The sequence below is a fragment of the Grus americana genome, chromosome 18, assembly GCF_028858705.1.
Source record: "Grus americana isolate bGruAme1 chromosome 18, bGruAme1.mat, whole genome shotgun sequence".
NCBI lineage: Eukaryota > Metazoa > Chordata > Aves > Gruiformes > Gruidae > Grus > Grus americana.
Genome location: NC_072869.1, coordinates 7,573,693 through 7,599,188, shown reverse-complemented (window position 1 = coordinate 7,599,188; position 25,496 = coordinate 7,573,693). Strand labels below are relative to the sequence as shown.

The window sequence follows — 25,496 nt, the reverse complement described above, 5'->3', positions numbered from 1 at the left end:
GCTCCATAAATCAAGTGGCAAACAGTGGGCTGTACAACAGCACTGGCCGTGTCTTCTCAGGTCCTGAGATCAAACACGGGCTTAGGCCACAAGTATACCAGTTTGCTGCGACTCAGCTGAAGAACAAAGCTACCAGTCTCAAGCTGTTTAAGGTAAAGCTGGGCCAGCAAACACCACTGCACATCCTGGCAGAGCTTCATGGGCAGCGCAGGCAGCAAAACTTGCATCCTGGCAGAGCTGCAAAATCGCCGCATCTCAGCCAGAGAACAAGGAGGAAGACAAGTTGTCATCTCCACACTACCAAGCATTTTACAGAATTAATTATGTTTCCCACTGCACATGTTCCTTTTGCTGTCAGCCTGATAGGGAGACACTAAAATTTAGCAATCTGCAGAAGCAGCTGACACTGGCACTTCATTTCATCCTCTGTGATGACCAAGTCCTGCCAGTGGCCCTCCAGCCTGCTGGCCCACAGACAGCCATGCTAAGTCAGGAATGAACTCTGGATCGTGTCATACCCTGCTGTCACGTTGGTTTCAATTTAAACATTTTTGATCCTTGTGACTGTGAACGGGCTGAGCCCACTTACTGCTTTCAAAAAATTTCAGGCTAGCTTCTTGAACCAATTACATTCTGCAGGGCAATTCTTAGGTCAGTCAAAACAGCTTTTGGCTCTCTGGGACATGAATGTGAACAAGGCTGCCAAAGCGTGTGGAAAATGAAATTCCAGCTCCTGCTGCCAGGAAGTTACAGGAAAATACCACCACACAGAAACATGTGCTGAAAATAGGAGTGGCTGGGCCTGCAGCTGGGAGATGCTCTCTTCCTTCTGATACTTCTATGCGCTAAGTTTGAGCTACCAAGCACAGACCTGCTAAAACCTCTGCAACCTCTTCTCCCGCCTTCATACAGCTCTGGGTCGTAGCTATCCCAGGAGGAACCTGTGGGCCCAATGCAGGTTTTGCTCCAGCTGCTGGTGCAGCGCTCCAGTGACTCCAGTTGTCTTTTCACTGCCCCTGGGTTCTTGCAGTAATCGCAGCACTTGTTACAAGGTGGGGTGACATCGCCAAAGTACTTCGCTATTGCAGCATGGCGACATCTAGGAAACAAAAGGGAAAGTGATCTGGTAATTATTTTTATTGACAAGATCTCCATCCTCCAAATGCAAGGTGTCTTTTAATAAAGACGTAAGTCTTTGTTTGCAGAGAACCCCTATTCCAGCTGGAATCACAGGGATTAAGCCCTGGAGCAGAACTGGGTTTCTGTTTCTGGCACCCTGTTTAAGGTCTCTCTGCCTCCGCTTCCCTACATGTAAAACAAAGCATGGCATTAATCTCTTCTGCTAAATGCTTTCAGATCTTTGAGATCTGCAACAGGCACAGTGGATGAAATATGCAGTTCTTAATTCTGCATCATTGGCCAAATACATTCCATGTCCAAACAGAATGGCTCTAGGATAAATACACAAAGAAGCCCTGTGGATCCCCACACCTCAGGGTTCAGAGTATCTCTGTATATTTCACGGTCGAGAGCTTCTAATTTTATTGTTTGTGGTTTGAAGGTGAACAAATCTACATTTGAAGAAACAGGAATGTAAATTAAGTCACAGAAATAGAGCAGACCGAGGTCACGAGGGAGCACTATTCAGATAATACAGCCTGGGACCCAATCTGCTAACACATGCTTTGGATCAGCAGCCAAATTTCTACTAGGATCCTACATCCATGAAAACGAGTCCATTTGCTCATAGAGTATTGCACAATCAGGTCTACCAGCCTTAGCAAACTAGCCATGTGAAGATGATTAGATTCTTCCAGGAATCTCCAAAAGATTTCTGGCAGACATCAGTGCTTTTGGGTATGTAAAAAAAAAAAAAAAAAAAAAAAAAATTTTGGTGACAGAGACACGCTCGTTAGTAATACAGGCAGGAAGTAATTTCTCTTTTAGAACATTCCCTGACTTAAACCAGTGAAGACACTGATTTTGCTAGAGAAAGAAGAACCAGGCAGTTTCTTAAAAAAAAAAAAAAAAAAAAAAAAGTAAGTGGGCAGAGGTGGCCAGTTGTCTCTCAATCAAAACACTGATAGTAGATACACAGAAACACTTATCAGGCATTTAGAGATCAAATCCTGCAGCCAAGCAGCATCAAGGGTTATTTTAGAAGAAAGTTATTTTACTGCAAGGAAGAACAAAGTGGAGATTTTTCTTCTCTAGCAAGGAGCGCCCTATTTGGCTTACTAACTTCATCTGCAAAAAGTGGGTCACAGAGGCGAAAACTAAGAGAGTGAGCACTTCATTTGTTCTTATTACAAACCCTTTAAGGCATGTCTGAACTTGCCAGAGATCTAACAAATCTTCTTAACTTGTATGCATGCGTGTGCGTGTTTGGGGGGAACATAACTGTATGTCTACCAAAGCATCACAAACCCTGCAAGGGTCTACAGCAGCAGCTGGCTGGCTCATTCCCACGGCCTGAGAGGTTAATTTTTCAAGAGAAGAGCGAGTGAAGCAGCAAAGCAGCAGGTTACAGACTACTGTCGCCAGAGCAATGAAATGTGTGTGCTGAAGCGCGAAGGGCCTGGCGCTGCTCAGGTAAGGAGGGCTGCAACAGGGTGACACTGCACTGCATGGTCTGGGGCACTGAAAGCTTAGAGAGGGCTACTACAAAGCTGTCTTTATATCCCCCTGCAGAGCCGCACTGACTCACTCTCGTCTTGCGCTCAATGAGCTCTTTTCACATGGTGGGGAAGGGTGGGGGGACCGGGATGGGGACAACACATTCGATCCCCTTGTCCTGCCTTTCCAAAAGAACTACTGGCGCTGCCTGTCCTGCCAATGCAACGTGACTATAGAAATGCCAGCGAGCTGCAAGTCAGCTTTTTGTTTCCCCAAAAGAAAACAGGCAGGCATTCTCATTAGTCTGTGTCTCTTTCTCTCACATGCACTGATCTGTATTAGAGTTAACCGAGGCATACAGTAATGGTCAAGCCCTCTCCTCACTCCTACAGCGTAGTCACCAGGCTTACACTGGGGAGGGACATCCATACACACCTCTGTCCCTCAATGCAAACAAGAGAGATGCCCCAAGGGAAGGCTTTGGTGGAAGCAGAGATCAGCTCTGAAGTTGCTGGAATTGACAGGTTTGGTTCTAACTCATCAGGCTTGTAAAGCCAAGCCCCTTCCACCCATCCTCCTGCAACTGCCTCTATCTTCCCGCAGAATTACTCAACTCGGGGCCACAGCCCCACTTTAACCAATGGTGCTCATGAGTTGGGTCATAACGGACATTCAGCTGCAGAACTAAGATTGCAGTGCTATAATTAAAGTCAAAAGGACAAAAACAGAGTTACAAATAGGGATGCTGGGGAGAACCACTGGATTAATGCTTAACCGCATATAAGAGGTCCTGAAACATAGTTGGTTATGCATTAACATGTGATGAGAAAACTTCCCGAGTCACATGAGCACCTGACTAATGCCCACGAGATGGAGAGCTGATTTACATAAATTAATAGCAGTTTGCATTATTACGCATCTTAAAATTATTTCATCTTTTAAATATGCAATTGTATTATTTGCCTCCCCCACCCTTCAACAGGAGTATGTATGAGCTGACCATTGGTCTTTAAAACATCTAAACAAAATCATTATTTCATTTGAGACATCCTACCCTGATTTGACATCATGGAATAGGATGAAGAGCAAATAACAATCAAGTTTATTAACGTGTTTTTGTCTGTGGCAATACTTTTCAGGAAAGTGCTAAACTGACCACACGGCTGCCTGCACCATGCCTCCTTTTGCTACTCCTTGCTTTTGTACACCAGGTAAAACAGGAGCCCTATTCCTGCAATTAGTAGAAGCAGATGGACAGTCAGAGAAGCAGCAAAGTCACGTATCCCAAAATATGCCAGAAAAAAGCATTCCCTCATATGAACCAAAGAAGGGTACACAGTCTCATCAGAAGAGCTCCCTGAAAAAAACCAGCCCAGCAAGTCTCGGAATAAAGCCAAGAAATTAAAGCATTAAAAAAGACAAAAATCATATGAGGACAAATTAGTTACTGAATCAAATCAGTTGCTGAACAAGAGCTATTTAACAAGCTTTATCAAATAGAAAAGCAAATTATGAGGTTGATGAGAAATAATCATTTTGCACCTGTCTGAAGGACTGTATCCTTTGTAATATCATCTGAACCTCAACAGCCCTCTGAGACAAGACAGTGGGTGTCAGCTGTTACCAGAATACAAGCAGCAAAAACCATGAGTAAATTACTTGGCCAAGGGCACAGAGCAAATTCACCACCCCAGCATCATCCCTGCTCCCCTGTCAGTGGCAGACTGGGCTGCACTGTCCTTCCAATTTCTTGCTCTGCCCCTTCAAAGAACACAAGAGAAAAGCTCTTTCCCCCGGGAGTCGGAAGGAAACTGGGCGGCATAAAGAAAGTTAATTGTTTTAACACACACCCAAACTATCACAAGGAGAGAATCAATTCAAGTCTCACTCCAGAAAAAAAGCTGTAATTAAAAGGAAAAAAAGAAAAAAGAAAAGATCTTGCAAGGAGGAGATGCACAGAGAAAGCGAGCAACAAGTGCTGGCACTTGGGCGCTCCGGGGAGTTTGCACCAGTGGCTGGTTCAGCTTGCGGTAGCTCCTCACCGCCAGCCCTCCCTCTCTGGCATACATGTAACACGAAACTTCGTATCTCCAGGACAACCAATAACAAAAAAAAGGCAGAGACAACAGCTGGCTGTCAGCAGCAGAAGAGAGGAGCCGAACGAGGAGCGAGACACAAGCCAGGATGAGGGGAGAGATGACGTGAAAGTTCAAGAAGACAGAGAGAAAAACAAGAGGAGCAGAAGAGTTCGTCGCGCGGCTGGGGTAAGGCTGAGCTATTGCTGGTGTTCGGTCAACCGTACCACCTTAACGTTCAGCTAGTTAGCAAGTAGCTGCAGCTTTTGTAGCTCTCTGTAGGGTGAACTGCAGAATCAGCCATTGAGCAGAGCTTGCTAGCCTGAATTTGTTTGCAAGGGACACTCAGGAGCAAAGGTGGTGAGAGAAAAGCTTTTAATAGGATTGCAGAAAGCTGCGCTGCAGCCGTACTGCAAACAAAAGGATCCAGCCTACAGTCTTGCGTTGCTTTGACAGAGCAGGAGTAAGCAACTTCTTTGCTGATTAGAAAGGCTGGCTGCTCATTTTTCTGTTGCTGTTACAGAATGTGACCTTAGCTGATAAGCACATCTAGCACAGGACATTCACCGCATTGATGACCTGATATATTAATACAATGTGATATAGACCGACAAGAGAGCCGGTCTCGTCCTCTGTACGAGTAGTGTATGTGCCATTAGCGAGTAGCTGCCAGCACAGGCAAGCGCACGTGAAACCAAGTGGGTGCCAGCCACAGCGCTTCTCCAGAGCTCCTCACAGCTGGAGCTAAGTTTTATCCCCCAAATCGTGAAGCAGAGAACTTAGAAAACAAACCCTGGTCGGGGAAGTAGCATACTGTGCAAGTTAAGCATCTGTGTCCAATAGAAATAAATGGAAAGATTTTACACAGCTTCTAACAAGAGCATTTAAAAAAAAAAATCAGTTAGTGTATCAGAGACAGATGCTGGTTTACTATTGAAAACAGCATGAAAAAACCACTGCTCTGAAAGAGAATACATGCATACACATACATGGGCCATGGTTTATAGTAACAAAACTGTCAGGTCTGAATGCAGTGAGAAGGGAAAGAAGAAGAAAAGGATCCTCCCCCCCCCCCCCAATACATGAAATTAAATTATAGAATCATAGAATCATTTAGGTTGGAAAAGACCTTTAAGACTCATAGAGTCCAAGCCTTGGTGTTACAGAGAGAGGTGTCCCACAAGCTGTGTTCCCATCTCTGTGTTGCTGCTGGGTTTGGGAAGGGGGGCTGGCAAGGAGACTGACCAGATAAGCCCCTGTTTTCTGCCACCTGAAGCAGATTACTCTGTTTGGAAGCTCTTGCAGCTCCTAGCACTGAGCTGAGACCCCTTGCCTCTTCCAGGAGGTGCATGGGCAGTCAGCTGTTTGCAAACAGGTAGGGAGAGAGGCAGAAAGCCAATTCTCACAGAAGGATGTCTTCCCGATCCTACACATGCCTGTAGGGAGGAATGTTAAGGATCAGGTATTTCCACTTCTCTCCATTCCCATTAATGTGGAAGGGAAGGCAGGTTTTTCTGACCTACGTGTTGTACAAACACCAAATTGGAACTACCTGTGTGAGATCTAGTAGTTAAGACCCACACGCCTCCAGTCTAGCCCTAGGTTCAAAGGGGATGGAGGGAAGTTTCCACCCAGCTAATGAAGGGTCTCTGTAGGTTGTTTGTTGCAGTTAAGATGGTTTCTCAAATAAAGTACAAGAAAAACAAAGTTTATGGAAAAAAAAAAAAAGGAAGGAGGGAGGAGTGAGGGGAGAAGGGCAGAGGAGGGAGGGAGGGAGAGAAACACGCCAAGCTTTCCTTGCCAAAAGAAAATCTTAACGGCTCTGGCTGGGGGCTTGTCCAGCCACAGCCGTGTTGTACATGTTCGGGGGGGGGGCGGGAATAAGCAATATGAAACACATGTCTGGATAAAAGAAACAGGACATGGCTTGTGTTACAGCTGTCATAGTGCACAGGCCTCAGCCCAACTGCAATGCAAGAGCGGTTATGGGAGTGGAGGTACAAAATACACCAAGTTTGATAGAGCAGATCCCTTCCGTAACACAAACCCTGACCAGCGCAGCCTGCAGCAGGCCAGAGAGCAGAGCTGCACGCGGGATGGCAGGGACTGTCAGAGACCAGAGGAGAGCGGGGTGAGGAGACAGCACCCACCCCTTGCCTCCATGCAGGCTCTCACCACTATGCCACACAACCACAGCTGATACAGTTCAAAACTGCTTCTTCTGTGGAAACAGCTGTTGTAGCCTTCAGTTTTGAGTTCCTACACCCAAGTGGCATCTTTACTAGGATTAAACCAGCATATTTCAAAAAACTCAAAAATGCATGTCATTTCTGAGACCTGTAGGTCTGAGACCAGTCAGGGACAGGACACAGAGGTGGCTGAAAGACAGAGAAGGTGTTTCCAACACTCTTAGAGGGCTCCAGCTACCTTACCTCAAACACCAAACTACTGATAGGTCCCAGTATGTTTGTGAAGTAACTATTTACAAGGCTTTCCCAGGCACACAGCTACCTCTCTGGGAAGTGGTTATTTTGCTAATATTAGAATAGACTTTCAGGCTAGATTCAAGCTTCAGCAACCCTAAAAAAAGTTCTCTTGTAGACGAGCTACAGGTTTATTTTTAAAATTGACCTTTTCCTTTCACTGGATGGCTCTGTGCTTTGGTTTCCCCACTTCTTAAAAATGGGACTAGTAGTGAGGAATTATCTCATGGGGTTTTGTGGACTTGTTTGTGGGATGGACTGGAAAAAAACCAGCGTGTTCTGTAGAGGTGTAGAGACTCTCAGCTCAGTGCCCCAGTGGGTACCTCAACTTCTCTAACTGCTACTGCAGGGAATTCAGTGCCTTTTTATATTAATCTAATATTAGGTTGTAGGGAAGGGAAGGAACATTTACAGTGCTGCCTCAAAACCAATCTCCAAATAGTGGTGGAGATGACAGGGTATTCTAGCCAAATGGCTACCCAGTCAGGGCAGCTTTATAATCTGCAAGAATGTGTGGCCTTCTTTTCCAGACCAGCTGACAACGTCAAAGCTTTTCTCCCATGACATTGAGCTGCAATTTACCAGTTTGGGTGTGTGCTGTTAAAAAGCTGAATTCTCTTGATACTGGAAACTATTTTCATCTGTTTGGGAATGAATTATATGTCTATCTGGCTCCATTCACTCCTGTTTTAGGAAAAAAGGGCTTGTCTGTGAACTGTAGATAAGATTCACATAGCTGGTCAACTACAGCCATGGCAGCAAACATTGCATTAACAATGATGAGGGAAAACCACGCACCGATAATATGACTACATTTCTATAGCCCTTTTCATCTCAGAAGTACATTAGAAATTTAGAACAATAAACAATCTTGCAGGAATTATTACATGTTCTGCCAACATGCATCTAAACTGTAACAACACCTAGCAGCTGAGCACTGTTTTAGGGCAGGAAGCGCTACAGACCTTATCCATATGGAATCAGAAGCACATTTCAGGAACCAAGAACAAAGCTGGTAAGCTTAGGAACTGGCCAAGACTTCATGTTTTTCAGAAAGTGGCCAGATACAGTCAGAGTTTACTTTAAAGTTTTAGACCGGAATAAAAAGCGTCCCCTCCTCTTCAGCTGCTCAGCACTCCCCTTCCACGAGGCTGAGATTGCCTTCTAAGATTTCCTACCAAATAAGCTGCCACAATCCATACAGGCTTCCCACTCCTGTACTGGTCCAATTTCAACCAACTTACTTGACTTGCCTGTGTAAGAACACCACAAAATATTTGCTTCTCCCACAGACATAGTCTTGGGAAAAAGACAACGTTGCAATGAGAATGTTGCCCTGACTTTCTGCTTGCTTCGGCACATCAGGGAGGTCCTACTTTGTAAGGTCTCTGGCGCACTGCTGATATGGGCAATGGGCACAGCGGAGGACATCAAACTCACCTGCACTGGGACTTGCTGCATTAGAACTTGAGGCATTGGCAGCTTCAGGGCACCATCAACAGATTCACCCCTCCAAAGCTTCGTCTCCATTTTTAGATTACTATAGCAACAAACCCACAGAAGCAAAGATTCTCAGAGGGACTACAGTAAAACCAATGGATCAAGGTCATGACAAGAGAAATAAAACCTGGTGGAGCATGGCTGGGTAAGGAGCAACCAAGAGTGGAAGCCGTGCTTTCATCTACTTTCATCCTAAATGGGCTCAGTGACTGAAGTGTAACAAGCAGTTAGCAAGCAAAGGTCATTTCATTTTGTAACTGAAACAAAACCAAGGACTTACTGTCTTTCTATGTAAAGATTTCAGAGCACATTAGAGACTTAGACACACAACAATTAGCAGCCAAACCTCTGATGGTGGTTACATGTTCTGCTGCTTTGCAGAGATGAAGTCACCTAACAGAGGGATGGGATGACTTATCCAGAGTCACACAACCAGTAAGCATTAGTGGCAGGCCAGGAAGACTGCCTGCATTTTCTAACTTCCAGTCCTGGGGCTAAACCACAAACTCAAATTCATGTTCTTTGCACTGAAATAGGCTGCTCAAATGCCACCACAGTTATGAGTAAACAAGTGCCTCATTCCTCAGCAGTAAATTTTAAACTCACCCACCCTACGGTTCAACTTTTGATGCACCTGTGCAGACACACAGGTAAGATGCAGCTTTCCAAAACAAAGACAGACCAAAAAGCCCTGATCAATTTACATCAATTCTAAAATACTTACAGCAACTTGACTAGCTTAAGGCAGACAGAGGGATGTGGGACCCCAACCTACACGGTCATCCCAAAGCTCTTTTTCCTGCTTGAAGCCTGGAAGCTACCACACACAGCCAGATCACAGTACAAAGAAACCCTGACCGAGGCTTTTGTCTTGAACGTCTAGATTGAGGCCTTTTAATGGCTTTATTCTCAAAAGGGCTGAGCAGCCAACTTGAGTGCTTCAGTATGGCATAAGTCCATTAAAACAGCTCAGAAAGATAATTTCAGTGCTATTATGGCAATTTTCACAGCTTTATTCAGTGGGCACAGCAAGATGAATCTACATTAAAAACAAGTATTAGCACTTTCTGGAAATCTAAATCTACAAAAGCCCTCAACGTAGGACATGCTGCTTTGGTTTTAAAGGGTCAGCTAATCCTTGCAGTTGAGCAGCACACCTGCAGATGTCAGACATCCCCCTGCATTACTACTGTGCTCTCTTTTCAACCAAGGTTAACAACTCATGGCAGATTCGGTCCTTTCTTCCCCTCAAAAAACAAACCTAAATTAAAAAATCTGTTTTATTCCCTCCCCTGCCACACCTTGTAACATAGAGGAGGGCAGAAAGATTGGAATATCTAGTTCCACTGACAACACTGGATAGATGAGTTATTTTTTTAAAAAATGGCCAGCAGAGGAAAAAGTCAAAACCATGAATTTCAGGCTGCCATCCCAGCAGGAACGTCCAAACTGCCTGTCACAAGACATCAGCATTGTGTTCACTTTCTTGTCTACGTGAGTTTCTCATCTTGCCTCTCTTCACCCTATTTTCACTTCATATGATCTCTAGCTACAGCTATGGAGCAAAAGTTCATCATATTAGTCTGACAATGCATTATGAAGACTATGTTGCACTGTGGTCATTCAGGATTTCTTTCATAACGAGTTCCATCAGCTTTGCTGCCCTAACAGCCATGTCTCTTCTGCTCTGGAGGGTTCCCATCCTCAGTGGATGTGGTTTTGAGGAAGGACAATGAGCAAGGAGAGATTCCCAATTGAGAAAAACACCAGCAGACAGTTATGTTTGCTCCAAACCCCACAGAATCTGTGAGGTACCAACTTGGGTGGCTGTTCTAGGCTCCAGTCTTAGAAAGTAAACTGTCAGTTAAGACCTACAACCTTAAGTTTCAAATCTCCCAAGACTCGCCCATTTTAATAATAATCATTACAGTTACTGCTTCAACCAAATATCCTGCACCACCTGACCTTTACTACTGTTTGTAACTGGGAGCTTACTTGGACACAATATAATTAAAAAAAAAAAAAAAAAGGAATTCATTCTTACAGCTCCACTCTGAAATTTGTAAGTAATGTCATCACTGTTGTGTTGTACATAAGAAAGATAAGGCAGATGCATAAGACAACTTAAGTCACACAGCACTATCCTTACCCTTATGCTAATCTCTAGGGTAAGATCTTGGTTCTGCTGAAATCTACTGGAAAAAGATCACAATCAAAACTAGTCCTGACCGAAGACTTGACATCACAAGTAGAATGAAAGATACAAAAGTCCGCAAATATAACTAGCTTTCTTGGGGGGTGGTTACTTTTTTTTTTTTTTAAAGAAGCAATTTATTCTTCACCCTTTTGCTACGCTCCACAAGCAGAAATCCCAAAGCAGTGAGAGCCCTTGGAACCAGCGTGCAGTCAGAAGTGCAGTCGAGCAGAAAAACATTTGCCTCCTCATGGGTAGGCTGGAGACTGCACCACCGACATCAAACTTTGTCCGTGAAGAAGTTCAAACCAAGGTAAACAAGCAACATTCCTTGCAAGTTTTAGAATAAAAACTCCTTCACTTAGCTCCAGATCAGGTATCACGGGCAGAGGAATGCCCATTACTGAGATGACAAGCTCTTATAATTTTAGGCTAGGCACTTTGCTAATCCATGAGGAGTTCTACAATCCTAATCAGTAATTTTACACTGTATACCCAAACTTCAGAAGCCTAGGTCTTATACTTGCTGCTTCTGGTGCAGCCCAAAGCATGGTACGAAAGGTACAGCAGATTCCTTGCTAGGAGAGCTTCTGGGCAGGCAGAAACACTCCCGAAGGGAACAAACATTTTCAGAATGTTAGAGCCAGAAATACTTTTTTTTTTTTTAAACTAAGTTTTTCTTCTAGAGCCAAGAGCAGAAAACACAAATCACTTCACCTCTGCCTGCACTGCCATCTCTTGGAATGGAAACAAAACTGGAACCTTGCTGACAGATTCCCACAGCACCGTGCAAAGGATAAAGCAGCCATTTCTGGAGCAGCTCACTTGGGGTACAGCAATCATCCGGAAACAACTATTTAACCCTAGTCTCAAAAGTGACCTTTTGAGGTCAAAAGGCCACAGCTATGCCTCCCTGCTAAGTTGCACAGAGATCTTTCTGTAGCTGTAGATTTTCCGTCCACCCACAACCCCAGGAAACCAGCTGGTTCCGATTTTTATTCTTTAGCTTGGATTTAGAAGAACAAAGAAAACCCTTTTTGAATTGCATAAACATACAGAATGTAATTTAACTTGGCACTGTAGTATTTAAGCCCAGCATGCAAAGAAACAGCCAAGGTCTCTCTGTCCTCAGTGTGTTTAGAAAAACTGAACTCCAAGCATCCATTTGTTTGAGTAACCAAACCAGATGCGCAGTAATGAACTAGCTGGCTTGTTCTGGAAGTACTGTCTTGGTCACTTGGCTTTGTGTTATCATCAAGACTAGGATACTAAACTGCAATGTTCAAGTCCTATAAAACAGCGTTGACTATTACAACACACACAAGCTAGTACATTCTGATATAATAATGACATGAGTCCATCCATCCAAGCGTTCACCTGTCCAAACACTTGTTTTAAGCAAAACTATGGATATTTCTCAACAATATCCTATTCCAGTTACTGACAAAAGCAAAATTTGAACTTCCATAGCTCTCATGCAAGCTTGCTTGTTGCAATGCCTTCCAAAATTTTGCTCACCAGGGAAGAGAACAGCAAATACCGATGGCAAAACTGAGGCACCTAACTTTGACTACACCAACAATATTTTCAGTAACAATAGTTCCTGATGATCATTCTTTCTGAGAATAAAGAAGGCGTAAGATTACTCAGTAGGGCAGGAGGGATTAGCTCCACAAGGGAAGTATCTCCCTGACAGATCCAGGGGCTTTTGCTTTGCTCACCACCAGCAGGGATGGGTGGACACCCACTGTTCAATTCATATATTGCTCAATTAGAACAGACTGTAGCTTAAAAGAAAGCAAGCTACATTTAGTTACCATGTAAAACTTGCAGTCATCTCTATGAACTTGAAAAGCATCCAGCTGTCTCCACTGAACACAGACTTTACCTCTTAATATCACTAATCAGTAAAACTGGTTGATAAAACATTATTAATGGTATTGTAGTGAGGTGTTGAAGTAAGCGCCTTAGTTTTTGAAGAAAATTTCTGTAGCTTAAAGCACAAGAAGTATTCAAAGGGGTCTACTTTGTGTTACTCAGTGAAAACAACTGAAAACAATGAGCCTCTGGAGTTCAGCATTTGGAATTCAAGTTGAGTTAGAATTGCATTTTTTTCCTAGAAGGACAAGTTAGCACAACTGGAAAAAAAATAAATTACTTTCATTGGGTGAAAGCCAAGGGCAGGCACCATCCAGTTCTAACTCTATGCCTACTGAAAGAAGTGTTCTTTTAGAAGAAACACTGTTTTTTCCTTTGCTCAACAGCGCAGCTGACAAAAGCACCCTCAAAGCCAGATTTTGAAATTAAAACAGCGCCAGAACACACAGACATTTAATAGTCCTCCACCTTAGCTACTGGGAACAAGGACTGAGACCAGATAAACTTGTTTTCCTTGTGATCACCAGCTCTATAAGAAGGCTGGCAGCTTCCTAGCATTAGTCAGTGAAAACGTTTATTCTCTGTTTGGTTCTTCTACAGCATAAAGCCTGGAGAGGTTGAGCCAGAATGTCTTCTGAAGGCTTTCTGAAGGAAATGCAAACCATTGGTGAGAAGTTTCTCCTTAAACTCCAGAAACTGCCCAAGGCTGACCCAGTGGAGATTGTGTCCTTTTGTGTGGTTCTTCTGTTTATCGGTGAGTTTATCGGTGGAGGTAAAGGGGTGTCAGAATGTGTCTTCTCTTCTACAGGGGCAGCTTGCTCCACAATCTTTGTTGGTGGGTTGGTGTTGTTGGCAGTTGTTTTCCAGGCTGTGCTCTGAGGCCCAATTTAATTTCTAGGTAATTTTTTAATACTCTGTGTGTATCTCTACATGCATGCAGAGCATGACAGGCAACAGTATAGCTTTCCCCAAAGCTCTCATATTTAAGCATTAGTTTAAACTGCAGTATTTTAACCAGCCCAGAGCTGCTACAATGTTTTGATGCATAGGAGATAGTTTATGACAAATGGTATTAGGGCATCTCACTGCCACAGAAGACAGTGGAAGTCTGAGACTCTGAGTGTCATTCCAGTGCTTAGATCTGTGGAAGCCAGTATGCTTCACATCAGCCTATTTAATCTTCTCTGGTAATGGCAAGATCCCTCCTGCTGCTCCATGTGGGGATGGCATGGAAGGAATAACAAAGAGCTGCTTGATAAAGGGGGACGAAGTTTGTTTAGACAATGGGAAAACAAGCAGGAAGGGAAGAAGGCCCTGCCCCTCAAAGAGGTACACTTTGCTCCCAGCCAAAAGGAAGGGTGTGTATCCAGCCTGGACACTCCTCCCTGGGCTGGTATTCAGAAAGACACACCTGCTGCTTTATTTTTTTCATACCTACAGCTGGTTCCCCACAGGTCCAGTAACCTGGCAGCCCAGGTCCAGACTTTTAAGGAACACACGCACACACACGTGCACATTCACGTACTCTGACGTGTTTTGCAGGACTAAACGTCATCCTTTTTCATTCCAGATAAACTCCCAACACCAACCATTATGCCTAGTGTAGAATAACAGTAAGTTAGCCTAGTGCTTTGCAAAACAAACCCTGTGTTTGAAGTATCTATTTTCTCAAGCTAAATACAGAAGAAAGAATAAAGCCAACCCAGTCATGAATATCTACCCTCATTAAAGGGTACACTGCATGCACTCTTCAGAAATGCAACTGCTAGCTTGACTAACCAAGTTCTCTCAAGTTGCTCCTGACACAACTATGGGGAGAGCTGGATGTCCATCCTTTGCAGGCAGACAGCTCTACTTAGTTACTGCATGTCACCTCTGAAACAACAGTGCACTAGGCAAACACATGCCCCCACATGGTTTGCTACATAGCTCCTAAGATCATGAAATATCTGGTAATGATTGTCCAGATTAAATGGATAGCTAATAGAAAGGAGCAGGAACTTAGGAGCGAGGTGGTAATCCACAAGAAACCAGGTTTTGATCAATCTGCTGCTCACCAAACAACGTGGAGGAGACATAGGGTAACTCTCCAGTGATTGCTCCTATGTCATGAAGCAATATCCTTTGCTTCTCTTTCCAGTTACTGTTCTGCTCCTCATGATCATTGCCTGCAGTTGCTGCTGCTATAGCTGCTGTAGCTGCGATGGACGTCCTGACCACAGACGTAGGAAGATCCAGGTCCGCCCAGTTGCCCATTCATAAAGTGCAACAAGAGGTGACACAACATACTATCAAGGATATGCATGGACATCATGATTCAGTCCTATGGGAATGACTTTCTACACTAGCTCACTGAAAATGGCAATAACAACATTAATTAATATGACTCAGAGGACCAGAAATCACAGCATGGAATTCCTTCTTTTTGTGACAGCCACTACTGGGCTCCGTGGTGTGACTAGAAAGGTAATGCTACTTTACCATCACCGTCTCCCTCCTTTGGGGTGGGGTGGAGGTGCATGGACACACACTGCTGAGAAAACAGACACGCTTTCCCGATGACAGCCCTGCAGCTGGGCCAGCCAAGGATTCCCTTTGTGAGCATGGAGCCACAGACCAAAGCAGAGAACACGTACACTGCCACGTGCTAGGCAGCGCCTACTCTCTTCACAAGTGGCTAATCCAGAAGGATGGTGCTGGGTGCTAGCAAGACCCACTGACATCACTGGGAGGTCCACATGCTCAATACGTCTTGGACCAAGCCCAAACCTGCTCTCTCAAAAACCACCTGCAACAGGCACGTTTAGCTGAGATGTCTGCTGAAAACAACAAATCGTGGATCTTCTGATCCAGATGTGCCAGCTGAGGCTCTGAGTACAGCTGGTAACAAACACTCCCTGCTTTATTTCATCAGTGTTACAATGACGGGAAATTGCCAAAGAGAGAAATCAGGTCATGTGCAATACACTTTCTAAATGGAAAGATGAAGGCAAAAGGGAATAACTAATGCTACAACTTAATTTGACCATTCTGCTGTTAACCGTGCTCCCTCTCCACCCCCTGTATGGTTCTGTGCTTCTGCTTATTGCAGGTGAATGGTTGTTACAGAACATGAGAGTTGCAGGAGATGAACAATCCTTATCCTTACTTGAGGGACCTGTGTGTCTGACTCCCTGCACTGTGTGCAGTTTATTTTAGTGGACATAAAAATTATGCCTAAGGTATGATTATTAGCATACGCAAAGGCATTTCAGAGGACTGACAGTATGGTAACCATCACCTCAGGGTACACATGCAGCAGGTGACAGCAGGCATTGTGACAAAGCAGAGCCAAGAAGGGGCTGTATGGGTGAAGATAACAAGTGCAAATAAATCCCTTTTCTATGCTTCAGCTACTGTGTACGTTTGGTTTACATTTTGGTGAAATTCAGAAAGGGACTGATGTACGTACAAGGCTATGGTGCAAGCCACGACTTTCATAACAGGGGCAACCAAACGGAAGACCCATCATGCTGCACCTAACTGTAAGTCACTGGTCTGTCTTTCAGCCCCAAATGTGAAACCAACCACCTTTATGAGAAGGTATAAAAAGTTACATGCATATAGATAAGTCATTTTCTACCCTTGTATTCCAACTGCTAAGTGTAGAGGAGTTAAAGGGATTACACATATATATACACCAGAGCCAACATCTAGCTAGAGAGAAAAGAAACATCAAGTTTAAGTGGGCCTTTAAATATTCTTCACACTTCAGAAGGGACAAAATGAAAATGTTATAAAGAAATCATTTTGTCTGCTGCCTCACCCAAACTAGTAAAAAGCACATTACATAAGTAGCTTCTTGTGTATTTAATTCACTTTAATTTTTGCAGAGAAACTCGATGTAGGTATTTTCCATTTTTGTACTGCTGCACATTGGAATATATCTGCAGCCAGTGACCAGAGAATAGTGTAAAAATTAAGAAAAAGCCAAAAATCCTCAAACTACCAATGTTACTTTTAAATTAATAAAAAGAAAAACTGCCTAGCAGAAGATGAGGATGTTCCTTAAAAAGTAAATATTTGAGCCCAACTTGACAACTGCCAACAGAAGACTGCACTAGTATGAGCTCCTGCATGCACAGTTACACTAAGATTAACAAAGCACTGACTTTTGTTACACTGTCCCAAACCTTTCACTCCCAACCAATATGTCAGGGTAGGATAAGGTCAAGCGTGGCATCAGTTTAATCAATATTCAGAGATGCGTCGCACTAACCTCTCTGTCAGATATGTCTTTGCTAATTTCACTTACAAACAAGTGGCAATCAAGGGGACATAGGAAGTCTCAAAACCTCTCTTTTGCAGGGGACAGATGCCACAGATGTTTCTGTATCTAGAGTTAAGTCACGAGACCTGTGAAAGAACAGAGCTTACTTTATTTCCTAGCCTGTGCTAGACAGTGCCAGCTACAGGAATTAACAGAATCCCATTGAGAAACGTTTCAGCAGCATGGAACCAGTCTGTGCTAACAGTCAGGAGGAAGCACAGCGGGCTGGAAACATACCACCGACTGACAGGTCACTGTCACTGGGATCAAGCTGCCAGGCCTTATCTCAACAGGAAAAGCTACAAATACATGTTTCCCAGTGGTGTTACGAGTTAAACCACTGACAGATACCAGGCAGGGGGACAAGAAAAAATGCTCCTGTCTTATCTCTGCCATTCTAAGTTCCTGAATTAGAAGCAGAGAATAAACACAGCACTGTTAAAAAAAGAGGAGAGAAAATTAAGCAAGTGTCTAAAGAATTCAGGTGGCTTTTTGGAGCAGAGGAGCGGCCACCATGTAGAGGAGGGGTCCCTGGACTGATTTTTACATACTTGCCTGGACCTCACAGGCCTAACGTTCTGTTTATATGATTTTACTCAGCTGGACTATTCCTATACTTGGCATTTAGATATTGCCAATTGCTTGGCTGGGCTGGGTGGGGTCTGCCGCATTCTTGAATCCAACGGATCAGGTTGGCCTGAAAGATGCCCAGCAAATCGCCAGCTTCCTGCAGCTCTTCAATTTCTGTTGACTAGAAACACACCAATCTCTGGGTCCCTGCTTACCACTCACTCAAGCTTTTGTGGTTTTGGCTTCAATCATTGCCCACATAAAGGGACCTGGAACGCCCTAAGAACTAGTGAGGATGGGTCCTCTCTGTTTCAAAAAGCAGAGGGAGATTCAGAAAAGCACAGACTAAAGCGAGACTGCTTTGAACACGGCAACTTCTGTACACGTTGTGAAAGCCTGAGTGAGCCTAGAAGGAATTGCAGTTACTTCAGTCCTGATGATATAAGTGTTGAAATAGTTTATTTCCCTGAGGAACCTAAAAGAGACAGTGAGGCCAGCCTCTCCAGAAGTGGTTGAGGTTTTACTGACGGCTTAATGGAATAGCGTCTATTCTGTAACATCATCCCTCTAGTTTCAAAGTGATTTGCTTGGCTCATGAAAAACAAGGTTTTTTACACACACGCAGCCTCACACACCACACTCTCCTCCTCCCCTCCCATATCTCTCCAGCACCATCCCTCTGGTCTTCTTCACTTAGGGAAGCGACAGGGAGTCAGTTTTATTGCAGTTAACAGCAGTGCAAAGCTCTGTAATGAGCTTATCCACCTAAACTGTCACAATGAAGTTTGGACTGGAGGGCAGCCTTGTTCACAGTCTCATTTTAGACATGGCAGTCTCCTAACAGAGCTTTCAATACAGATCCAGGAAACCAAGCCCTCTTCTCTCCACCACAACCTGCAGCCTTCCCCAGTAGAGGACACAGTGGGCCTTTACAAACACTGGAACAGGTGCATGAGTGGATAAAGTCATGGAGACAAAGAAATGTCTGAGCAACAGCTGAACTGGGTCTTTTTACCTAGGCTCAAGGCCTTTGATTAGATTAGACACACCTTTGCAGGAAAGTCAGCTGTTAATCATTTACTGCAGTACAGGCAACTTCCATGCTAGCTCTACAAGTCTCCAGCTACAGCAAGGGGGTCCCTCAACACTAGCCAAGATCTCTTGGAGTGGGTGCAGAGGAAGCACCAGAAGAAACGCCTACTAGAAACACAACAGCTTCAGGTATTTATAAAATTGCATGCAGCTCTCCTATTTCTGGAGATTAACTGTGGTTATCAGTGAGACAGGAACTTTCTAGGGTATACAGTCATGCAGGGTTTCTGTCTTTGGGTCTACTGAACTGGTATCTAGGCTGCCTCCTTTTTAAAGGCAAAGGAAGCTATCCAGAACAGCTTTCATGTCCTGTACACCTGTTGGTGGGACACTGAGCATGGTGGTCTGCCATCATTCAGAAAACAAAGCGTGAACTGAATATATTAGCCTGCTGAGAAAGAAAAACTTCAGCAAACTGAAGCGTGAGCTTGTGCTCCTAGTCAAATGTGACTTGCTGGGGATGAAACACACTTCATATGACTAATCCTCTTCCTTACAATATTAAGGATAGAGAGGTAAGGGGCAGCAAGTCAAACAAATTTTCAAAAATAACAAAGATCTCTTCCTGTATTACGTCTGCACAGTCATATTTAAGAGAAAGTGTGAGAAATAATCCATCCTTTCCCTTGACAAGCAAGGAAGCTTTAGTAAAACCACAAGATGCTCGCAAAGAGATGCTGGATGTTCTTTAGAAAGCCGATAGCCAAGTCATTATGCAAAGTATCAGTGCACAGAACCCACTGAGATCTTAGTTTAAATTATTGCTGAACCTAAGTACTTCATGGGAGGAAGACTTGTGTGTCTATTTCAGAGTAACAAAGTATTACTAGAGCGAACTGTTAACAGGAGGCTTTTTTTTTCATAACTAGACTATTCTTGTCACTCTCATAGGGCTTAGTTGTACATGACAATCTTTACTTATTGTTGGTTGGGTTTTTTGGTTGGGTTTTAAATAAGTCTTCATTTAATCTCCAGTGCAATCTCAGAGTTTAAGTGTCCAACTCCTTTTTAGAGATCCTTCCAATGGTACCAAGCAAGTTCTCCCAATGAATACTTGTCTTTCATGTATAGGCTGTACGGTTGACAGAGACAAAGGGTTCATACTGAACATGCTGGGAGAGACAATATATTATTATAAATATTGATCAACTATGATTAAAATAAATCTTAACTGCCAAAATCTTATAAAACCAGAAGCTTTCCTCTTTACATCTCTGTAGATCTGATTGTGAAACTGGCCTCAGTTATCTTTCTTCTGGTTTATGCTCCCATTTCTGTGAAGGATGACTCTCCCTTTTGGAAAAGGGATGCCTGCAGGCACAGACAGCATGCATGCTTACACTGATTTCGAGACTGTGGCTCAGCATAGAGAGGATATACCAACATCTGATATTGTTCTTGTCTACCTCCAGCAGGGTGGAAGCCAGCATGTCATTAGTAGAAGAGGGATCCTCAGTTCTGGAAGACCTAAAGAGACTGATTGCAACAAGTGACTGGGCTCTTGGAGGGCTAGTGGTGATTGGCATCTTCTGTCTTGTTTTTATTGCTCTCCTTTTATTTGCTGCCATCTTTGGGTGCTGCTCATCTCCAAGGCACAAATAGAGTGGTGCATAAACAGCAAAGATGAGATACAGTACTTGGAGCCCTACAGCTAAGCAAGAATCAGCCCAGCTACAAACTGATTGTGCTGCTCATTGAGAAGCTTTCTAATCTTTTCTCCCTGGTTCGTTATTTCTCCCCATGCAACTTTCCTGCATCAAGAGCAATGCACCAATGCCAGCAAGTTGTTCTGCAAGTCCACAGCAAAGTCAATACTTAAGGCTATCAGTATTCAGGAACTGTGTGACTAGCCAAATACCAAAGTCAACTCATCTCTGCCTGATTTTCATCTTTGAAGCACAACCACCGGTTAAAGGTGGCAAATGGTCAGCCACCACCTAAAACTGATAAAGCTGTCTTCCGCTGCTGCAGTTACATGATTTTTTTTTTTTCCATCTTGCAAATGGGCAACAGGAAATTCTGACCAGCAAAAGCTTTGTCTAAACCTACTCTCTAAAAGCAGCTTATAACATTGTTCTCCTGTCATGCTCGGACACTAGCCTAAATATACTATGCAAAAACTTGCTTGCCAGTATACAAGTCTGTCTTTATTTGTTCTTATTTAGAACCATGCAAGGTCAGAGTTTCAGGTTTGCTTTCACTGTTTGGATAGTGAATAGAACTGTATTAATTCAAAGTGCAATGTGGCATTCCTTTATATAGCATCTTAGTCTCCTGTACAGTTATGAGCAGAGAAGCCAGTCAGTGGTGCTGGCTCTGGGATGCAAACAGCATGTTATACAGGAGAAAGAATGTACCAAGCTGGGGGAGGGAAGAAAAAGTATGGGATATGTGTGATTTCTGGAAGGAAATTTGACTGACCTAATTAGAAATCTCCCTCTTATGTACCCAGTGAAATCCTATTTCCATTACTATTCATCTGAGCAAAGGAGAATTATTTCTCTCTGTCCTTGCTCAGTTACTGCCTCACTGCTGCAGTGCAACTCCAGAGAAGGTCCTCACTTCAGATAGCAGTCAGGCTCTTTACAGCATGCATGACGTGTGAGATGCTGTAAGTTGGTTACATGGAGCCTCACTCATACCCTCACTGGGACACCCCCTGGAATATCCTGTGACTGCTTCTGGCTTGTGCAAGGTTAGTTCAGTGATCCCAGTCCAGTTCTTACGGTACTGGGGTCCATTCCAAGCAATGACTGTCATGACTAACTACTGATAACCAGCTTAGGAATCAAGGAGAAATGGATACCAAGACAACGTTCCTGAGGTGAGCATCTAACCAGGTAAATACAGCTGCGTCTCAGATTATACAAAACCCAGACATAAACAGCCATCTGGCCACTCTTGCTGTGAGCTGGTAACACACACCTGGAGAAGCAGAGCTGCTCAGCCAAGTAAGTGGATTAAACTCTTACAGCAAGGAGCCTACTAGTAGCTACTTCTCAGAATCACCTTGACTTCAGGCAAAGAAGTGTTCCTTCAGGTGCCCCAGGACTCAATGTTGTGCCATACTTCAGTACAAGCAAGACTTTCCTAGAGCAACCCCATAAAAGCAGAATTTGTTTACCAAACATGACCAGGAGGAGAACATGCTCACCAAGGCATCAGAAAAGAAGCATGTGTTACATTCATGTTAAAAGTTCTGCCCTAGACACAGGTGAAAAATGAAACAAAGTGCAAACTTGAAAGCAATACACAGGTTGACCATTTCCAGTTAGTAAACACATACTGCTCTTGTACTAGCAAAATTATAGCTTTGATGTCTTATCCAGCATAGAATAACAATTAGTACAATTACAGCTTACAAGTCATGAACTAAACCTGAACAATGCACGTTGCAGTTGCTAGTCTGTGTTTAGATTGGGCATGTCCATAATTCAGGCCCATTTCTGAAACATTCTAAGCACCATCAGCTCCTAAGGTCAATGAGAATCATGGATACCTCAGACTTTGCAGAGTGGAGCCCCTGAGATTTAGAGAGACATTAAATCTAAATGCTTCTATCTCATGCTGATTAGGCTGTCTGTCTGCCTCCTTAGAAGCGAGACGATGTAGAAAGGAGGAAAGAGTCAAAACAAAGGCAAATATAACTAAGTCAACCCATCAAAGATAGAACATAGCCAGAGGACTTACAGTGTAACATCACTATGTCACTTGGTCAGGCTCCAAGACCAACATCTCTGTTAACTCAGAGGTGGGAGTTAGAGAGAGATGTCTCAGGGACACCTTCCTCAGTCCAGACAGCAAAATATCAGATGATTCATTCAGGATTTTCTTTTTCCTGGACATGCAAGATCTCAGCCATAACACTGCCTCAGGAGGGATAGGGCACGGTTTCCCCAACATTAAACAGTGTACTCACCCCAGCTCCTCACAGAAGTTCACAATGGCATCAAAAGCTGTCATCACAGCTTTGTCAGATTCTTTTAAGGTGCCTTTTTTTTCCTGAAAGTAGATGGAGACAATAACTATAGTCTTCAATTTAAATATAATCAGATAAAGTAACTCTACTGATGACCAAATCCAACCCTTCTGATCAATACGGCAAACAGGTACAGACACCACGCTGTCTGCTCCACACTTCACCCATGTCTCTCTAATAGAGCCAGAGTTTGGTCTGGCAGTCATTTCCCTTCTGCTATCCCTTGAAACAGGGTGACAGACAGCTCTGGACCCAGAAAAACTCATTTCATCTTTGCATATTCAGAGGTCACTGCAGGCGAGAGGCAAATCAGATCAGAGCAAAAGCAGCCTATCTAGGCAGGTGGATACTATTCTGCAGATCTTACTTGGATGTTAGAGAGCTCCTTCTTAATCAGGAAGCTGACTTGATCCCGGTCATTCCTCGAGTAATAAAGGCGGCAGCAGGATGGCTTCCCATCTCTCCCAGCTCTGCCAGATTCTTGGTAATATCCAGCCATTGACTTAGCAATATTCCAATGGGCAACAAATCTGCATGCGATAAGACAAGAGGAAACACAAGGCTGCAGGTTTCTCAGATCACTGCATACATGATTGTGGTGTTTGTGGACATCAACAACAGTAAAAAATAGGGCAGCAAAAGCATAAAAGACAGAGGATTTAGCAGAGCAAGGTATTTTGCATGCAGAAATTTAAGTCCTCTTAACACAGGAGACACAAGGAAAGCAGCAGAGCTATAAGAAAACAAATGCACCTGAACTACATATGAGCAGGATGTCACTCCAAATGGATGGAAAAGAATGAGCACATGAATATCCCAAACGTGTATACAACTGCACAGCTATGAAGAGTGAGAACAAGGACATTGATTTAAGGAGTTTGGGAGATTTTGCCATAAAACACAGCATTAATAAAAAAGTCCTATTTATTTTGTGGAACACAATTTGACCATTACAGAACACGATTTGAAATACTCAATTTAAGAGAGACACTCCTTTTCCAACAAAGTCTGCATGGGGAATTCTCTCTCATCAAGTTCACTTGTAGATTAGGGCACCCTTCTCAGCCAGCAAATATGACTAGGAATCATGACTAAACTGTATGTAATCGCTGAAGGAAGGTTTTCAATACACCACTGCAAGACTGCTTTAAACCTGATTGTACCTGAATATTCAGCAATTCAGCTTATACCTGTGTTGAGAAGATTTTACAGTACTCTAACACTGCCAACGTTTTAAATACCAGTCTGCCTCAAAACCAGCACGTCCCAGAGGTATGATGCATATGGGTGTGGCAAAAGATTAAATGACAAAAGCAAGCAAACATATTTCTTCAAACACAAACACTCCAGGAACTGGCCAGGCAGGAAGCATCAGAGCCCGACACATTTATTGCCCATCAGGAAGCTTACTGAAGAAACTGGTAAATAATCTCAAGCAAAACTGAATTAGCAGTGAAGAGAGGAATAGATTTCATTGGAAGAAGAGACACCACCTCTGTTTTCCCTTTTGTCCAGAACAGTCACCTCCAAAACTCGTCGGACCTGATCTACTTGATAACGTATGCATGAATACTTAGAACTCCGCCAACATAGAGCGAAGGCTAAGCAGCAGTGCCTTGTTGCCTGAGCTTGAGTATAATGTCCTTTAAACTATTAAAAAACATCCAGTAAAGAGTCATTTTAACTCCATTCCTTGGAAACTAACCAGATTACAAGCACGTTTCAACTACATTTCACTCATTCAGCCCTATGCATTTCAGCTACTCTTTGCCCTTTTTAATGACCACTCTCCTGAACAGGGCAGAGAGGTTTCAGCAAGTCATTAATTCACGCTGCTATCCTAGAAGACTTCTCATTTCTCTGTTGGGTAACTTGCATCAAGCAGTAAAATAATCTGTCATTGCTACGGGATCCTGTTATCTGTCAGCACAGTGACACTGAAAGAAGAATCAGGTCTGTTTGGAGTGTGGTGTGAGCTGCACCAGAGTTATCCCTCTACTAAGTGATCATAGCTCACAATACTCACTCAGCACAGCTATATTGTGGTGCAGGAGTTCTAACAACACAGAGCAATTATGGTGACAGTTAGAAGTCCCAGAGGAACAGCAACTGAAAACTTGTGCAAAGTTTCTATCCTTGGACTAGGGCTGCATTTTCTATATGGTTATCGCTATTTGTGAACTGCTATTTTTTTCCCCATTGCATTGCAAAAGGAGATCTCTAAAAAAAGCTGGCTCGGACTATTTTAATAGAGGGTGTATGAATTATTTTAGGTGCAGATTTTTTTCCCCACTGCTTTTTAACAGCAACTATTGCACTAAGAGAAGTGAAAGGGACAGCTGCGATTGCATTGAGATGGCTCTTTTTGACACCCTGGAGGGTGTGGCAAAAGCAAACATTCCTCCAGTTTCCTTCGTTTTGAAGATGACTGGCAAAGAGGAGCTCTGGTGCCTTGTTTTTAATTTCTTTACAAACCCCTTCCAGGTTTGTTTTTGTTGCTTCTACAATAAAAAAACTTCCGGCTCTGTTTTTGTGGGTTTTAGTAAGTGTTTATCAGGCATTTGAGTCAGATGTACCATGTAACAGAGAGACTGAGGCTTTCCCTTCCCACTGCTCAGGTTTCAGTCTCTGGTGGCGCACAACACAGCCTCACACACCTGACATTTGCTTTGTCTACTCCCATTCCAAAACTGATGGTTGCAACAATAACAGGGATCTTCTCCTCCATCCATTCGTTCTGGACTGAAGTCCTTTCAGCTGCCTTGAGTCCTGGGGAAGGGAAAAACAGGGAAGGAAACAA

General features: G+C 43.5%; 2 protein-coding genes across 13 annotated transcripts in view; one reads left to right on the top strand and one right to left on the bottom strand.

Annotated features, from left to right (window-relative positions):
* RECQL5 (RecQ like helicase 5) overlaps positions 1–25,496 on the bottom strand; it is a 39,350-nt gene that overhangs the window by 8,055 nt on the left and 5,799 nt on the right. For all 8 annotated transcript variants that reach the window (XR_008579723.1, XM_054846305.1, XM_054846308.1 and 5 more), the window contains 4 exons: positions 25,354–25,465; positions 23,064–23,226; positions 22,637–22,719; positions 872–1,099 (listed from right to left, as the gene is read on the bottom strand). Coding sequence is in view for 7 of the 8 variants with exons in the window: in XM_054846305.1 (XP_054702280.1) it covers positions 872–1,099; positions 22,637–22,719; positions 23,064–23,226; positions 25,354–25,465 (586 nt within the window). In the remaining variant the exon portion in view is untranslated. The remainder of the gene's footprint in view (positions 1–871; positions 1,100–22,636; positions 22,720–23,063; positions 23,227–25,353; positions 25,466–25,496) is intronic.
* On the top strand, positions 4,410–20,851 carry SMIM5 (small integral membrane protein 5). Of its 5 annotated transcripts, XM_054846314.1 has the most exons (7): positions 4,410–4,880; positions 11,041–11,181; positions 11,555–11,698; positions 13,347–13,500; positions 14,887–15,212; positions 18,484–18,846; positions 20,130–20,851. In XM_054846314.1, the coding sequence occupies exons 4-5, from the start codon at positions 13,374–13,376 to the stop codon at positions 15,006–15,008; spliced, it is 249 nt and encodes an 82-aa protein (XP_054702289.1). In that variant the 5' UTR covers positions 4,410–4,880; positions 11,041–11,181; positions 11,555–11,698; positions 13,347–13,373; the 3' UTR covers positions 15,009–15,212; positions 18,484–18,846; positions 20,130–20,851. The 5 variants fall into 5 exon arrangements, with proteins under 5 accessions (XP_054702289.1, XP_054702287.1, XP_054702291.1 ...); XM_054846312.1 differs by lacking the exon at positions 11,041–11,181; XM_054846316.1 differs by lacking the exons at positions 11,041–11,181; positions 18,484–18,846 and having other exon boundaries at positions 20,133–20,851.

Bases quoted from the DNA above. Each gene is read 5' to 3' on its own strand.
- SMIM5 (XM_054846316.1), top strand. From the start codon at position 13,374: ATGTCTTCTGAAGGCTTTCTGAAGGAAATGCAAACCATTGGTGAGAAG. The intron at 13,501-14,886 runs GTGAGTTTATCG...TTCTCTTTCCAG, and splicing joins TGTGGTTCTTCTGTTTATCG to TTACTGTTCTGCTCCTCATG.